This window comes from Mesocricetus auratus, unplaced genomic scaffold (assembly GCF_017639785.1).
Source record: "Mesocricetus auratus isolate SY011 unplaced genomic scaffold, BCM_Maur_2.0 Super-Scaffold_6731, whole genome shotgun sequence".
Classification (NCBI taxonomy): Eukaryota; Metazoa; Chordata; class Mammalia; order Rodentia; family Cricetidae; genus Mesocricetus; species Mesocricetus auratus.
The window spans coordinates 6,204,214-6,218,283 of NW_024429185.1; the positions used below are offsets into that span (position 1 = coordinate 6,204,214).

General features: G+C 40.0%; 1 protein-coding gene across 5 annotated transcripts in view; it reads left to right on the plus strand.

Moving 5' to 3' along the window:
• The window catches only part of Psd3 (pleckstrin and Sec7 domain containing 3), a 435,804-nt gene that overhangs the window by 198,300 nt on the left and 223,434 nt on the right, over positions 1-14,070 (plus strand). Inside the window, exon 1 of one of the 5 annotated variants that reach the window (XM_040742212.1) lies at positions 12,186-12,276. The exons of 3 other annotated variants lie outside the window; for them this stretch is intronic. In XM_040742212.1, the coding sequence (XP_040598146.1) occupies positions 12,245-12,276 (32 nt within the window). In that variant the 5' untranslated portion in view covers positions 12,186-12,244. Of the gene's footprint in view, positions 1-12,185; positions 12,277-14,070 lie in introns of those variants that run through there. One more of the 5 variants, XM_040742213.1, reaches the window with a different exon arrangement.

Genomic DNA, 14,070 nt, shown 5'->3' on the forward strand with positions numbered 1-14,070 from the left:
GCCCTCAAAATTACACATAGAGACTCTGTTAGTTACAATGCTCTTGGCCAATGTCCAGGACTTCTCATTGGCTAGTTCTGTCTTAAGTATTAACCCATGTCTACTAATATTTCTATAAGGACTTCCTTTTCTGAGGATGGCATCCTGATGTGTCCTCACTTCCCCAGGATCACATGGTGACTCCCTACTCTTGACTCCATTTCCAAGAATTCTCCTTCTCTTCTAGTCCTGCCTATCTTCCTTCACCATTGGCCAACAGTGTTTTATTCATTAACCATTAAGAGAGACGTATACACAGAAGGACTTCCCCCATCACAGGTGGATCTCTGTGAGTTTGACGTCAGACTGGTCTAAAAGAGCTAGTCCCTGGACAGCTAAGGGTATTCAAAGAAGCCCTGTGTCAGAAAACAAAACATGCCAGAAAAGCCAAGCCAAACCAAACCAAACAAAAAAGACATGTGGTTAGAATGTGGATGCCTGTATCAGTAGACATGGACTTTTCGGTTACCCCCTCTACGTAATGGCTCATAGGCTAGGTTGAACCCACTTCCCTCAGGGAACTCTCACGTACAATAAAAGTTAGGAGCCATGCAGGCCTCTGTACTGAGGACAGCTGCATTTCCAAACCTACTGTGTGCTTTGAAATTTCAACAATTCATTGGCTTTCGACCTTCAGGTCTGGCATGGGACTGGGGAGGTTGACTGTATAACAGTCCCCAAGTTATTCTGATGCCCAAGTGAGTTTGTCACCTACAACAGAGGAGCATGCACCAGCACTGCAGTAAGGAAGAAGGTGAAGAGATGTCTCAAAGAAGGTCCCTAAGCCAGTGTTTGAGAGCTACTGCAGAGCTAAAAGATGTGTTTGTGTGTCTGAGTGTTTTCATGTTTGTTTAAAGACTTGGCTAAGCGTGTGATCATGGGCTGTGTTTCCTGGCACCCTGGGTTGCATTGCTTGTGGTATTGATGCTCTTCTCAGAGATGTAGCCTTGATTCTTCTAGATTTCTGCTTGTAGTTGCATAACAAACCATGTTGGTGTCTAGGTTTTTTTAGTTGAAACTCCAAACACCACATTTATTTGGAGCATTTACTATAAAGAGGAAAATATGTGCCTGAAGCTGACGGCGGGCCTTTGTCTCTGCTTAGGGAAGTGGTAGGGAACTTTTTTTTTGTGGGGTGAGGTTTTGCTTGTTTTTTTTTTTATTTTTATTTATTTATTTATTTTTTATTTTCCAGTTTAAATTTAGATAAGAAACAAGGTTGCTTCACAAGTTAGTTCCAGGTCCCTCTCCCTTTCCCTCCCTTCCTCTCGTGCCCTCCCCCCAAACCCCCCCCGTTATCCCCTCATTCCCCCAGGGAGGGTGAGGCCCTCCATGGGGGTGTCCATAGTCTGTCATTTCATATAGGGTAGGGCCTAGACCCTTCCCCAAGAGGTCAGGGTGAGAGTGTACCTCACATTGTTCTATGGGAGTCCAAAGTCCGTGTGTATACTTGGGATGGGTACTGATCTGCTGCCCAAGGCACAATAGATTACCTAGGCCTCCTCACTGACACCCAGATTCAGGGGGTCTTGATCAGTCCCATGCTGGATTCCCAGGCTGGTGCCTGGGATTCAAGAGTTAACCTTTGTCTGGTCAGCTGTTTCTGGGGGTTAAACCAGCCCAGTCTTAATCCCTTTGATCATCAGTCCTCCCTCTCTGTTACTGGCTTTCTTGAGTTCAGCTCAGTACTTAATCAAGGGAGTCTGCCTCTTCTTCGATCAGCCACTAAATGAAGTTTCTGTTTCCCAGACTCTCTGGCCATAGGATTGTAGGCTGGCACTCCCCAGATCTATGTCTAAAATCCATATATGAGAGAGTACATGCCATGTTTCTCTTTTTGTGACTGGGTTACCTCACTCAGGATGGTATCTTCTAGTGTCATCCATTTGCCTGCGAATCTCATGATTCCATTACTTTTTTCTGCTGAATAGTACTCCATTGTGTAGATGTACCACATTTTCTCTATCCACTCTTCGGGTGAGGGACATCTAGGTTGCTTCCAAGTTCTGGCTATTACAAATAAAGCTGCTATGAATATAGTGGAACAGACATCTTTGTTGTATGAATGGGCATCCTTTGGATATATGCCTAAGAGTGGAGTTGCTGGATCTTGTGGTAGATTTATTCCCATTTTTCTGAGGAATCTCCATACTGATTTCCAAAGTGGCTGAACCAGTTGGCACTCCCACCAGCAATGGAGGAGTGTTCCCCTTTCACCACATCCTCTCCAGCATAAATTGTCATTGGTGTTTTTGATTTTAGCCATTCTGACAGGAGTGAGATGGTATCTCAGAGTTGTTTTGATTTGCATTTCCCGGATGGCTAAGGATGTTGAGCACTTTCTCAAGTGCCTCTCAGCCATTTTAGACTCCTCTATTGAAAACAATCTATTTAGTTCTGCAGCCCACTTTTTAATTGGGTCCTTTGATGTTTTGGAGACTTGCTTCTTGAGTTCTTTGTAAATTTTGGAGATCAACCCTCTGTCAGATGTGGGATTAGTGAATATTTTTTCCCATTCTGTGGGCTGCCTTTTTGTCTTGCTGACTGTGTCCTTTGCCTTACAGAAGCTTCTCAGTTTCAGTAGGTCCCATTTATTAATTGTTGATCTCACTGTCTGTGCTACTGGTGTTATGTTCAGGAAGCTGTCTCCTGTACCAATTCGTTCAAGGGTACCACCCACTTTCTCTTCTAAGAGGTTCAGTGTGGCTGGATTTATGTTGAGGTCTTTGATCCATTTGGACTTAAGTTTTGTGCATGGCGATAAACATGGATCGATCTGCATTCTTCTACATGCCAGTCTCCAGTTATGCCAGCACCATTTGTTGAAGATGCTTTCTTTATTCCATTGTATATTTTTAGCTTCTTTGTCAAAGATCAGATGTTCGTATGTGTGTGGGTTAATACCCGGGTTTTCAATTCGATTCCATTGGTCTACCTGTCTATTTTTGTGCCAATACCAAGCTGTTTTCAGGACTATAGCTCTATAATAGAGCTTGAGGTCAGGGATGGTGATGCCTCCAGACGTTGCCTTGTTGAACAGTGTTGTTTTGGCTATCCTGGGTCTTTTGTTTTTCCATACAAAATTGATTATTGTTCTTTCAAGGTCTGTGAAGAATTGTGCTGGGATTTTAATGGGGGATTGCATTGAATCTGTAGATTGCTTTTGGCAGGATTGCCATTTTTACTACATTGATCCTACCTATCCAAGAGCATGGGAGATCTTTCCATTTTCTGAGGGCTTCTTTAATTTCTTTCTTTAAAGATTCAAAGTTCTTACGATACAGGTCTTTCACTTGTTTGGTTAGCGTTACCCCCAGGTATTTTATGTTGTTTGTGGCAATTGTAAAGGGTGATGTTTCTCTGATTTCTTTTTCAGCCCATTTATCATCTGTATATAGTAGGGCTACTGATTTTCTTGAGTTGATCTTGTAGCCTGCCTCTTTGCTGAAGGTGTTAATCAGCTGTAAGAGTTCCCTGGTAGAGTTCTTTGGGTCATTGATGTAAACTATCATATCGTCTGCAAACAGTGAAAATTTGACCTCTTCCTTCCCAATTTGCATCCCCTTGATCCCCCTTTGTTGTTGTATGGCAATAGCTAGAACTTCAAGTACCATGTTGAAAAGGTATGGAGAGAGTGGACAGCCTTGTTTTGTTCCTGATTTTAGAGGAATTACGTTGAGTTTCTGTCCATTTAGTTTGATGTTGGCTGTTGGTTTACTGTATATTGCTTTTATTATGTTTAAGTATGTCCCTGTTATCCCAGATCTCTCCAAGACCTTTATCATGAAGGGGTGTTGGATTTTGTCAAAGGCTTTTTCAGCATCTAGTGAGATGATCATGTGATTTTTGTTTTTCAGTTTGTTTATATGATGGAACTTTTTTTTATGAGACAGGGTTTCTCTGTATTGTTTTGGAGGCTGTTGGTCCAGCCTAGCCTCGAACTCACAGAGATCCACCTGCCTCTGCCTCCTGGGTGCTGGGATTAAAGGCATGCGCCACCACCACCCGGCGTTAGGGAACTTTTATCCTTATTTCTAGTTTGTAAAGTTAAGAACTCTAAGAAGCATATGTCTTCAAAATGCTTAAAAATGTTTTAGGAATAGTAGCTCTCTGGGGTACCAACTTTAATTCTCCTATTAACCTTTCAAGGTTATTTTCATATAAGGAAACTGAAGTTGAAAATGGGGCCATAATTTGTAGGTCTATCAATCCATAATTTTCCTCTTATCCAGACACTGTCTTTATTTCCATTTATCTTGAGTTATATAATGGATCACTGGCTGTGCCCAGTGCTCTAGGATCTAGACAGGTTTGAGTCATTTCCAGCGGTGCACCTCAGGAGCTTGGTATTTTGGAGAAAGCACTTAACTTCTTTGGGTCGGGTTTTTTCCCCCCTTTAATTAAGTTTGTAGTACTTTAGAAACATTTTCAGTAAACATGTATAAACATGGCTGGTAGTGTGTGTATATATGTGTGTGTGTTTGTGTGTGTGTGTGTGTATTTTATGTACTTATTCTAAAACATTTATAACTGTGCGATGAGCACAGAGCAGGTACCTCATTTGTAGAATGAGCTTTTTCCCAAACTTTGGCAGCGTTTAATTGCGGGCTACTTCTGGAAGTATTTTTGTTGCTATGAGGTGAATAGCATGTGACAACATTGTGACAAGGTGCAGAGGCGTCATCATTTGGGTGACTTGGAGCTGGTGACATTACTTTGCAGCCCATTGTGGAATTTAGAATCTTCTGTCCCAGTCTGGTTCCTTGTAGGACAGGACTTCTGACACCTTTGGGGGTGACAGCAGAGAACTCACACCTTGGCTATTATTGCCACCTGACCTGTACTTCTTTTGCAGTGACTATGGTAAAGTTCCTTTTGTAGGGCTTGTGAGGGTTTATAAGTTGTCTGAGGATGATTTTTATTAGTCCTCCTTCCTGCTATAGCAGTTCAGATGTCAAAACAAGACAGTCTCCATGAACTGGCCATGTTGAAGGAGATATTTGAAAATGAATTTTGAGAATAGTGCAAAAGTGAATAGTATTTTCTGCCAGCCCAGAGGGAAGGGTTGTGTCCTCTAGGTCCAAGTCCCAGGATGGTAAGTGTGTCTTGAATCTTGGTTGTTTTTCTGTCTGTTGACATGACTAGTTTTTAGCTTTCCTTTCTCTCCCCTTTAGTTTTTCTTCCTTTATAATATCTTTATAATATTCCTTATGATATCACTAGAGTGATACTTCTTACATGTTTTATGAATACAACTAAAAGCATCACTAGAGATCCCTGTCAAGTGGTCACATTTCTAGGGTACACAGCACTAGTGCCCAGGAAAGGAAGGTCAAGGGGTAGGTATGTCTGTGCTTACAGACTTGGAGTAATCTGAAATTGATCATCTGGTGCACTTTTTTTCATTTTTGACAAAAGGTAAGGTAAATAGTGTTAAAATGAATTGTGTGCTGAAATGTATGTTCTCTGGAAATGTGTGTTCACTAAGAATCACCAAATGCATGTCAGCTGTGGGTTTATCTCTGATTTGTAGCTTCTTGCAGCAGATAGGAATTTCAAAGAGGTTAATGTCTATACCTTAAGGCATTTAGGTCGGCAAGCAAAGAGGGTAATTAGAGTTTCCCATTTACAAACTTAGTGTGACCCTTGAGAAGAAAAAAGCATAATTAAATTTTAGTATTAGTCATCTCTTGTGGATCTGTGGTGCTCTATAAACAGCCTCCACTCCGCTGTACTGGTCAGTAGGCACTTTAAAAGGCATTGAATGATTTGGGTGAGTTTCTCTAATACTTTGAATGATAGTGTTGGAGACTTACACAAATAATTAAATATAGAATTAAGTATAGAAAATTAGATTGTCAAAATAACAGATGCTGCCCCAAGTAGACAGAATTTGACAGGAAAGAACTTTGTACCATCATTGTTTATCATGACTTACCAATAAAGAAAGAGTGTAATCTTCTTAAAAATTAGATGGTAGAGAATTTTAAGGTCAGAGAATTTTTAAGGACACTGTATATTAGGGAAAAAATAGGCAGAGCATTCTAAAAATAAGCTCTGCTTCTGCTACTGACTGGGAGATAAATTAGTTCCTCTAGACAGAAATATGTTAGTAGCTAACTATGGTAAAGTGCTTTATGAGATTTGAAAATCCTATTAATAATTCTTAGCCTGAGGCATTTTTGCATACAAATAAGGATTTGAGTTGTTTGTTTTTTATGCTTTTCACATATATAATACTCTTGTCTTATTACCAACTCATAACGATAACTTTCTTGAAGATATTACAAATAACAATTAAGTCAAGAAAAACCAATAGTGTAACATCTGTTGGTCACTCGCCTGACAAATTTTGTCCTGCATGCTGCATGAGGAACCATTCTACAAAGACTGAAATGTGACAAGACATTATGTACAGGAATTGAGGAAATATGTATTTACATAGTTTTGTCATAAGCAGTAACTACTTTTGCCTACATTCTCCACAAGGTTGGATGGGAGAAGTCAGGGGAGTTTATTGTTTGTTTCTTTGTTTTTTCTTTTGCATTTGGTAACATCTCTGGTTCTCCTGGTCTCTCTCCTCCCTTCACAGAAAAGCTCGGGAGCTAGTTTTGGGGTATGCCATGGGGTACAACATGGTCTGCACAGTTTCTAACGTTTTCTTTACTAGTTTCATGGCCTTTTGAAGACCAGATTTCCATGTCCCTTTTAAGTTGCTTGGTGAGTTTGTTGAGAGTTCACCTACCTCTTTGGAGGGCTGATTTTGTCATTAGAGTCTGATCTTGTCACTTCTGCTCTGGATAGTGTTGCAATAGACAGACAGGGATGAACTGTAGTCTTTAGTCCTGTTTCTGTATTGTTTGTTTTCATGTGATGCTGCTATTAGATGATCAATGTTTAAGTTCTGAGGTTTGCTTACTTCCGACCATACAACCTAAAGGCAGGCAGCTCCTAATTGCAACAGGATTTCCCTAGACTGACTCAGGGTCTCCGGTATAAGAAGTAGATACATTCTCTGAAGTCTGCTTGTGTAGCCCTGAGGCCTGCCAGGGGCTTCTTTTCAAATATTTTTATCAAAGCAGAGCGTTGCTTAATTCACATGACGAACCTGGACCAGGAAGTTCTATTGTAAAATGAGATGCTAACATGTAAAAGGTTTGCCTTACTTGAGAAAGCCAGAACATTTGTTGTTCTTTCTTTGTGTGTGATTTTAAAGGCACGTTGACCCAGGAGCTCTTATCATCTCAGTGCTGCCCAGCTATCCTGGTCTACTTGAGGAATTGTATGCTAACGAGAGACCCTGTCTAAAATAAAGATAGACAGTGCCTGAGGAATGACATTGGAGGTTGGTTCCAAATGCATGCACAGGAGCATGTACCCACACACATATACATACACAAATACACAAAGCCAAAAACCTCAGCTTGAATGGGGAGGGGACACATCTCACACTTTGGTTCCTGCTTGCAACTCAAGAGGAAGCTTGTCCTGATAACATAGATGCAGCTTTTAGTTGTATGCCAAGCAGGAAGTAGGAAGGATTTACACAGATGTACTAACTCTGTGATGGGAACATGGTTTAATAAACAATATATACCTTTAAAATGTAGCCATTCCCCTTGTAAAGGTTGCCTACTATTTTTAATTACCACTGCCAGTTTTGGAGCAAAATTCTTACGTTTCTTCATTGGCCAATCCTAGATCCCTTCAAGTAGCCCCCTTATCCTTTACACTGGTCCTCACTCAGAGGACCAGTGTAAAATACTGATTTATTCAGCTATACAATGATATTCTACGGGTATTCTAGAAAGATGAGTCCTACTCCACATGAGTTATGCTTTTCTTGCCCCACTGGATTTAAGATTCACTGAGTTCAATTTGTACAAAGAAATTCCTTAGTAAATAATGATCATATATTTTTATACTTGTGAGACATTTGGTAATGATTCCTCTAAAATTGTTCATTTCAAATTACTGTGGTGTGGTTATCATTAAAGTGGATAGTATTACAGATACTCCATTCTCATTTGAGAGTTGGCACCAAAGAGCTGCAACTTAGGAAAGCAAGGAGCCTGGCCTAGTGATGAATGCTGGTACTGTCAGTACATGGGGGTAGAGACAGGGGATCAAGAATTCTGTCCCACAACAAACAACAAGGACAACAAAATCCAAAAGTCCATATGCGGAAAAGTAAAAACCCAGATCGTTTTGGTTTCATTTTCATAGAGAAGCACCAATGCCTGTGGGGTAAAAATTTCATTTATTAGAAATCAGTGCTTAGAGGCTAAAAGTGGAGTCAGCAGTCTGAAGCCCACTGTTGCGCACACTGGTGCCCTCTTGTGGAATGCTGAGTGTAGCACCAGTAAAATAAGACTCAAAGGGTCTTGTGGAGAGGGGAGACAGTCATTTGAAATCATCATGGTAAAGATAGACTTTTTGCTTCTGTGCTGCACAGAAAAGTATCTGCCACGACCTTTACTAGATAGGTTTTTTCTCATGTTTTAAATCATGAGGTCTCTTTTAGGAAAATAAATACTACATAGATGTAAAAAATGTGGTCATTTTGGGACAGTTGTCTTTATAAAGTTGATTGCCTTTTCCTACTGAATGCCAGCCGATGTTTCCATAGTGTCTAATGCATGATATTATCATCAAAATAAACACATAGTAACCTTAATGTTGAAGGTGGTAGGGTTAGTGATGAAAATGGATCTGATGCTGGTACCTGACCAGACACTGTACTGCATGGATCTTGTCACTTAATCATTATAACACCATGTGAAGTTGATACGTTATTTCCATTTTTTAATGGGACATCATTACCCGAGTTCCCAGCCTGGTTATGGGTGGAGCCAGTGTTGGGATTTTGACCATGTCACTGTTCTTTGTTAGGTATTTGTTTTCAAAAGCAGCATCTGGATTAAGAATTGATCATTAAGAATTTTCTTAAGAAATGAAGGGAGGTAGGAAGTGGTCCTCCTGCTATAATGGGACTTTGTTCAAATGGTAACATTGCTAGATGCGCACTGTGTTGGCACATTTCAGACATCCTTAGTCGTGTTGAATGCTACAGCTTTTTCCAGACGATCATGTCCTCCAATACTGGGTGGCTGCTGGGACGCTGCTGAGTTTCCACGTGTGTGGATGGTTATCCAATTCTGTGAACCAAACTCATAGCCTTTCCTCTTTGTCTTATTTTTTTGAAGGCATGAGCTTTACATGGGTCCTCTAATTTCCTCTTAAACTCACTGTTTTTGTTGGTGGCCTGATATATGCTCCTGAGTAAAGATTGGCCCTTTCCCCTCTCTCAATATAGCCCCATACATCTCATTGCTAATTGTATACTTCATTTTATATATTCTCGGCATTTCAGAGCAGGGTTTTTCTTCATATTTGTGCGAACTCTCTGTTCAGGTTTTCATCTGTTGACCTCCTATCTGGTTTCTCTGCTTTCAATTTTTCCTTCATATCACATGTTAAAAGGAACCTACCCAAACTCCAAACAAATAAAGTATCTATGCTAGAAGGAAATTTTTTAAATATTCATTAATTTACATATGTGTGTCTGTGCCTCAGTGTGTAGATGTGCACCATGTTAGTGCAGGAGAGAAGTCAGCATAGGGCATTGGATCCCTTTGAAATGAAATTGCAGACTTTTGTGAGCTACCATGTGAGTGCTAGGAATCAAACCCAGGTCTTCTGCAAGAGCTCCAAGTACTCTTAGCTTTGAGAGCTTTGAGACATTTCTCTACCTCCTTGAAGGCATTATTTCCTGTGTAATCAAAGAACCAAGAATAATCAGGAATCCCATTGTGGTGTTAGGGGTGGGTACCATATATCAAAGGGGTCAGAAGAAGCCTCATTTAAGAGGTAGCATTTGAGTAAGACTTTAAAGAGAAGTCAGTTATGCTTTTTCAAGACATGAAAAGCATTGTGGGCTGAGAAAAGGCCCCTGAGGTAGGAGAAAAAACAAGCTAGATCACTATAGCTTCGTATGGGTCTGAGTGGTGACCCAGAATCATCTAAGAATCATCTGGGGTTTTAAAAGGGAAATGCCAAGACCTGGAGTGAGGCCCGCCCTTATCTTTCCTGAATGGTTCACATTTCCAGTATCCACATGCTTCCTTGGACATCTCAAGGCTAATTCATTTAATTTCAATCTATGGAGTACTCCTGTAACCCTTACTGGTGTTTTAACCTTCTCCGTCATTCATCTTGATGGAACTACACTGGTCTAGCTTGTTCTCACACATGCTCCAGAATCTAGGCATTAAATTGGTTGTTTTCTCTGCCTAGAATGCTTTTCATTTCTGGTAAAATGCAAATGTTGCATTTCATAGAGGCTTCCAGTGACCACTTTCTGTATGAATATATTTACCTGGAACCCAAATTGGAATTTCCATTCTCTTTTGTTTCTTTTATTACTTTACCAGATATTGCCTTCAAGTATATATAATATATTTTTCGTGTTTATTCATTGGTTGTATTTTGTTTACTAAAACATTCCAGGCACCACACATAAAAACCCTTTGTATGTTGTTCCCTTTGCCCTCTCTTCATGCCCACAGCCCATGGGAAGCTCTGCAAACTCTCTGATCCTACAGAGCCCTGGAGAAGTAAGAGCTTTCTAAGAACCTGTGCCTTTCTCATTTGCTACTGCTGTCAATTCCTCTTTGCATTCACATCACAAGACTAGGTTACATGACTCAACAAATAGATGTAATATCTGGAGCAATCCACTCGTTAATCTCCTTCATTATATTCTAAAGTTTGTCACCAGCAATGCCATGGGGTTTACACTTTCTAATTATGACTAACTAAAACAGTGACATCACCTTAGATACATTGCCTAGAAAAGGTAAGTCAGAAGAACTCTCCAACAGTGGCTATCAATGACTTTAGCTGTAATAGGACCCCTTTGACATCTTCAGGTTCACAGGATAGATTGACACAGAACCCTGAAACCAAGACTCGAAAGTAATATTCTTGGTAGGAAGGGAAGTCAGTCGACATGAGTTTTAAGGGCATTGTGAAGTACATGCAAAATCATGAACCGTAACCTGCCTCTGAGAAAGAAAATGATATTCTGTTGGCCATGGTTGTTTATGGCATTTGTTTCCCAGGCATGAAGAGACAGCACAGAATACAGTCTTCACAGAAACATAAACAACGAATCACTCAGAACTGCCATGCCCCTCTAACAGTAACACTCATCTCTAGTAATACTACTCACATGCTATCATCTAGCACTGGTTCAGCACTCAGTGGGCCTGACACTCAGCTGAGTGCTGCCTATGGGCTGTTCATTTAAGAGTCTTAGAAAACGTGGGCAGAAGGGAGCCTATTTTATGTATAGGAAAGCTTGGGGGAGGGGCTGGGCATGGACAGTGGGACTCTCGGACCCAGTTTTTCATGCTGTGTTCTAATCACCTGCTACTGCTAGCTATCCTCCAACACACATGTCCTCACTGATTTAATAAATGTCCATCAGTTCCTGATGGGCAAGTAATGAGCGTGTTATTGCAGTATTTAGTAAAGATGCGTACGAAGAACAGTTTTGCACTTACCTGAAAGTTAGACACCTAGTCATTCCATCACTTTCATTTGGGAAATCTAGCAACCTGTTAAGATGAAAGGCTTCTGGGAAGGCATAGTGATCAGACTCCATGATCTGATCTGGATTGTTGAGAGTTGCTATGGTTACTTGACTGTGGGAAATAAAGGCTTCATTTAAGCGTTTCCTAGAATACAGGGGAGGGGACACTTTTATGAGATTGCAATAACAAGCAGGGAATGAGGCTGAAATTATACAAAGGGAGATACCTTACCACTGAAAACACCTAATATTGAACAGGCCAGAGGGACACCGGTTTGTGTATTGAGGGGAAAGAATGAGGTGGTATCTCCCTTGAGGGCTCATGCAGTCTGCTTTATCAAGTATGAGCAAGGCAGGGCTGCTTTGTTTTTTTATTCTCTTCATACACAGTGGCCCTGTGTTCTGGCTCCTGCCTTGTTGGGGCTGTAAAAGCATTACAGAAACCCCAACAAGTAAACAGCTGAGAATGTGAGGTCATAGTGACGTGACCTCACAGGGGGTCAGATGCCTGGAAGGCTGGGTAGCTGAGCAGAGATGTGTTAGATTGAAGAAGGGAAGGAGAAGGCTCTTCAATAAGAAGTATGGCTCAGATAGGTCTCAGCAGTTGCCATGGGTCTTACAATGTGCGTACTTTATTGCTGGTGAGTTTGAGTTGTCATCACATTGTGATGATTTCTGATTTAAAAGGAACATTTTCTGTTTGGTGTAAGTAATCTCATAGGCTGTGAAGAAAGGACAGATTGAAGACATCTAGGAAAGAAGGCGTTTATCCTTACTTTGTTCCTCATTTCTCCTTTTACTGAAGTTATTTATTGTTTTAAAAGAAGACCCAAAAAGTCTGCTGTACATAGATTTTACAATTACATCTTTCTCTCCCAGTGGCCCCCATGAAGAAGAGAAAGTGAAGTCAGATAGGTTGGGAAAGAGAATAGAAGACTGTGAGAAAAATAACCTAGAGTTTTATTTGTGATTGTTTTCAAATGTATAATTACACTTGAACAAAATCTGTCTGAGCATATCAAGTTGTTAGAATTCATTGCAGGAAGTATTGTATGAAGTGATTAGTAAAAAAGCCACAAGCATGCTGAGAAATTAATAGCAATTCATGGTGTGCTTGTAAAGAATTTTTTTGGAATATGTTTTTACTGCATTACAGCTATTGTGTAGAAAAAGACTATTATGTAGAAAAACTTGTGGGAACCAACTCTAGGAAGAAAATGTAAGTGTGTGTGTTTGTATGTGTGAGTACATATTACATATATATATATATGTTTGTGTATGTATGTGTATATGTAACTTAAGTGATTATAGCCAGCATTACTCTTGGACTAGTTTGCATTTCTACTACTGATGTGGTAAACACTATGAATTTTCCTTAATATGAAATTTCTGTGAGGTTTTTTTTAACATAGATATGCTATAGTTAAATACTAAGTTTCACGCAATGATTGGCTGTTTTAACTTTCTAAGTAGGTTCAGAATGAAATGACTGAAGTATTATATCAGTAGGTATTTTCTGCTGGAAACTGAAGGTGACTTACTGTTTAAGAAAGGTTACCATGCGTCCTTGTTTGTGTAGGTCCATTTCTCTTTAGCTCATTGTTTGCTGTTGACAGAGGTTTGTAATTTGACTTGAAGGTGAAAATAATTACTGAGGGTTTGCTCATCCTCCAACTTGTACTCTGAACTTACCCTGGGGTCTCTACTGGGAACATGTAAGTTGACATTGCACTGAATGGAATTTTCACATAGATAGGTGTAAAGGCAATCTGACATAATAGCCTTTGCCTCTGCTCCCCACTTTTCAGTCCCCTTAGAGCAGCTTCCAGTTCCCATGATCAAGTGTGTTGAGGAGGCGTTGATGTTTAAGGGAAACAAGTGACTGGACAGCTGTTAAATTAAAATTCTTATTAAAATTCTTATTAAAAGCTGACATTTTGGTAAATGAAACCCATCCAGATGGCACATGCCTTTACTTTAACCCCAGAGCTCAGGAGACAGGGACAGGAGGATCTCTGTGAACTTGAGTCCAGTCTGGCCTATATAGTATGTTCCTGAGCATCCAGGACTACATAATAAAGCCATGCCTCAAAAATAAATGAGTAAATAAAATATTAAAGATAAAATATTGAAGCATTTTTGGAAAACCATTTCTCACCTGAATTTTAGCAGTTTCCTGGCACTTAGCTACACTCCTGAGGAAGGTGGTGACATTAATAAAAGGGATTTTTGTTATATTGTGTGATGAGACATGTTTACATGTACTTATAAAGGAACAAAATGTATCAGTAGAAAATTACACATTGATAAAGGATTCATTTAGAGGTATAGGATAGGAAAGACAAATATAGGATTGAATTTCATGTATGAGTACAAAAACATATTGGAACAAGTTTTGTATTACAACTGTTTAAGAAGTTACGATTTTTCTTATT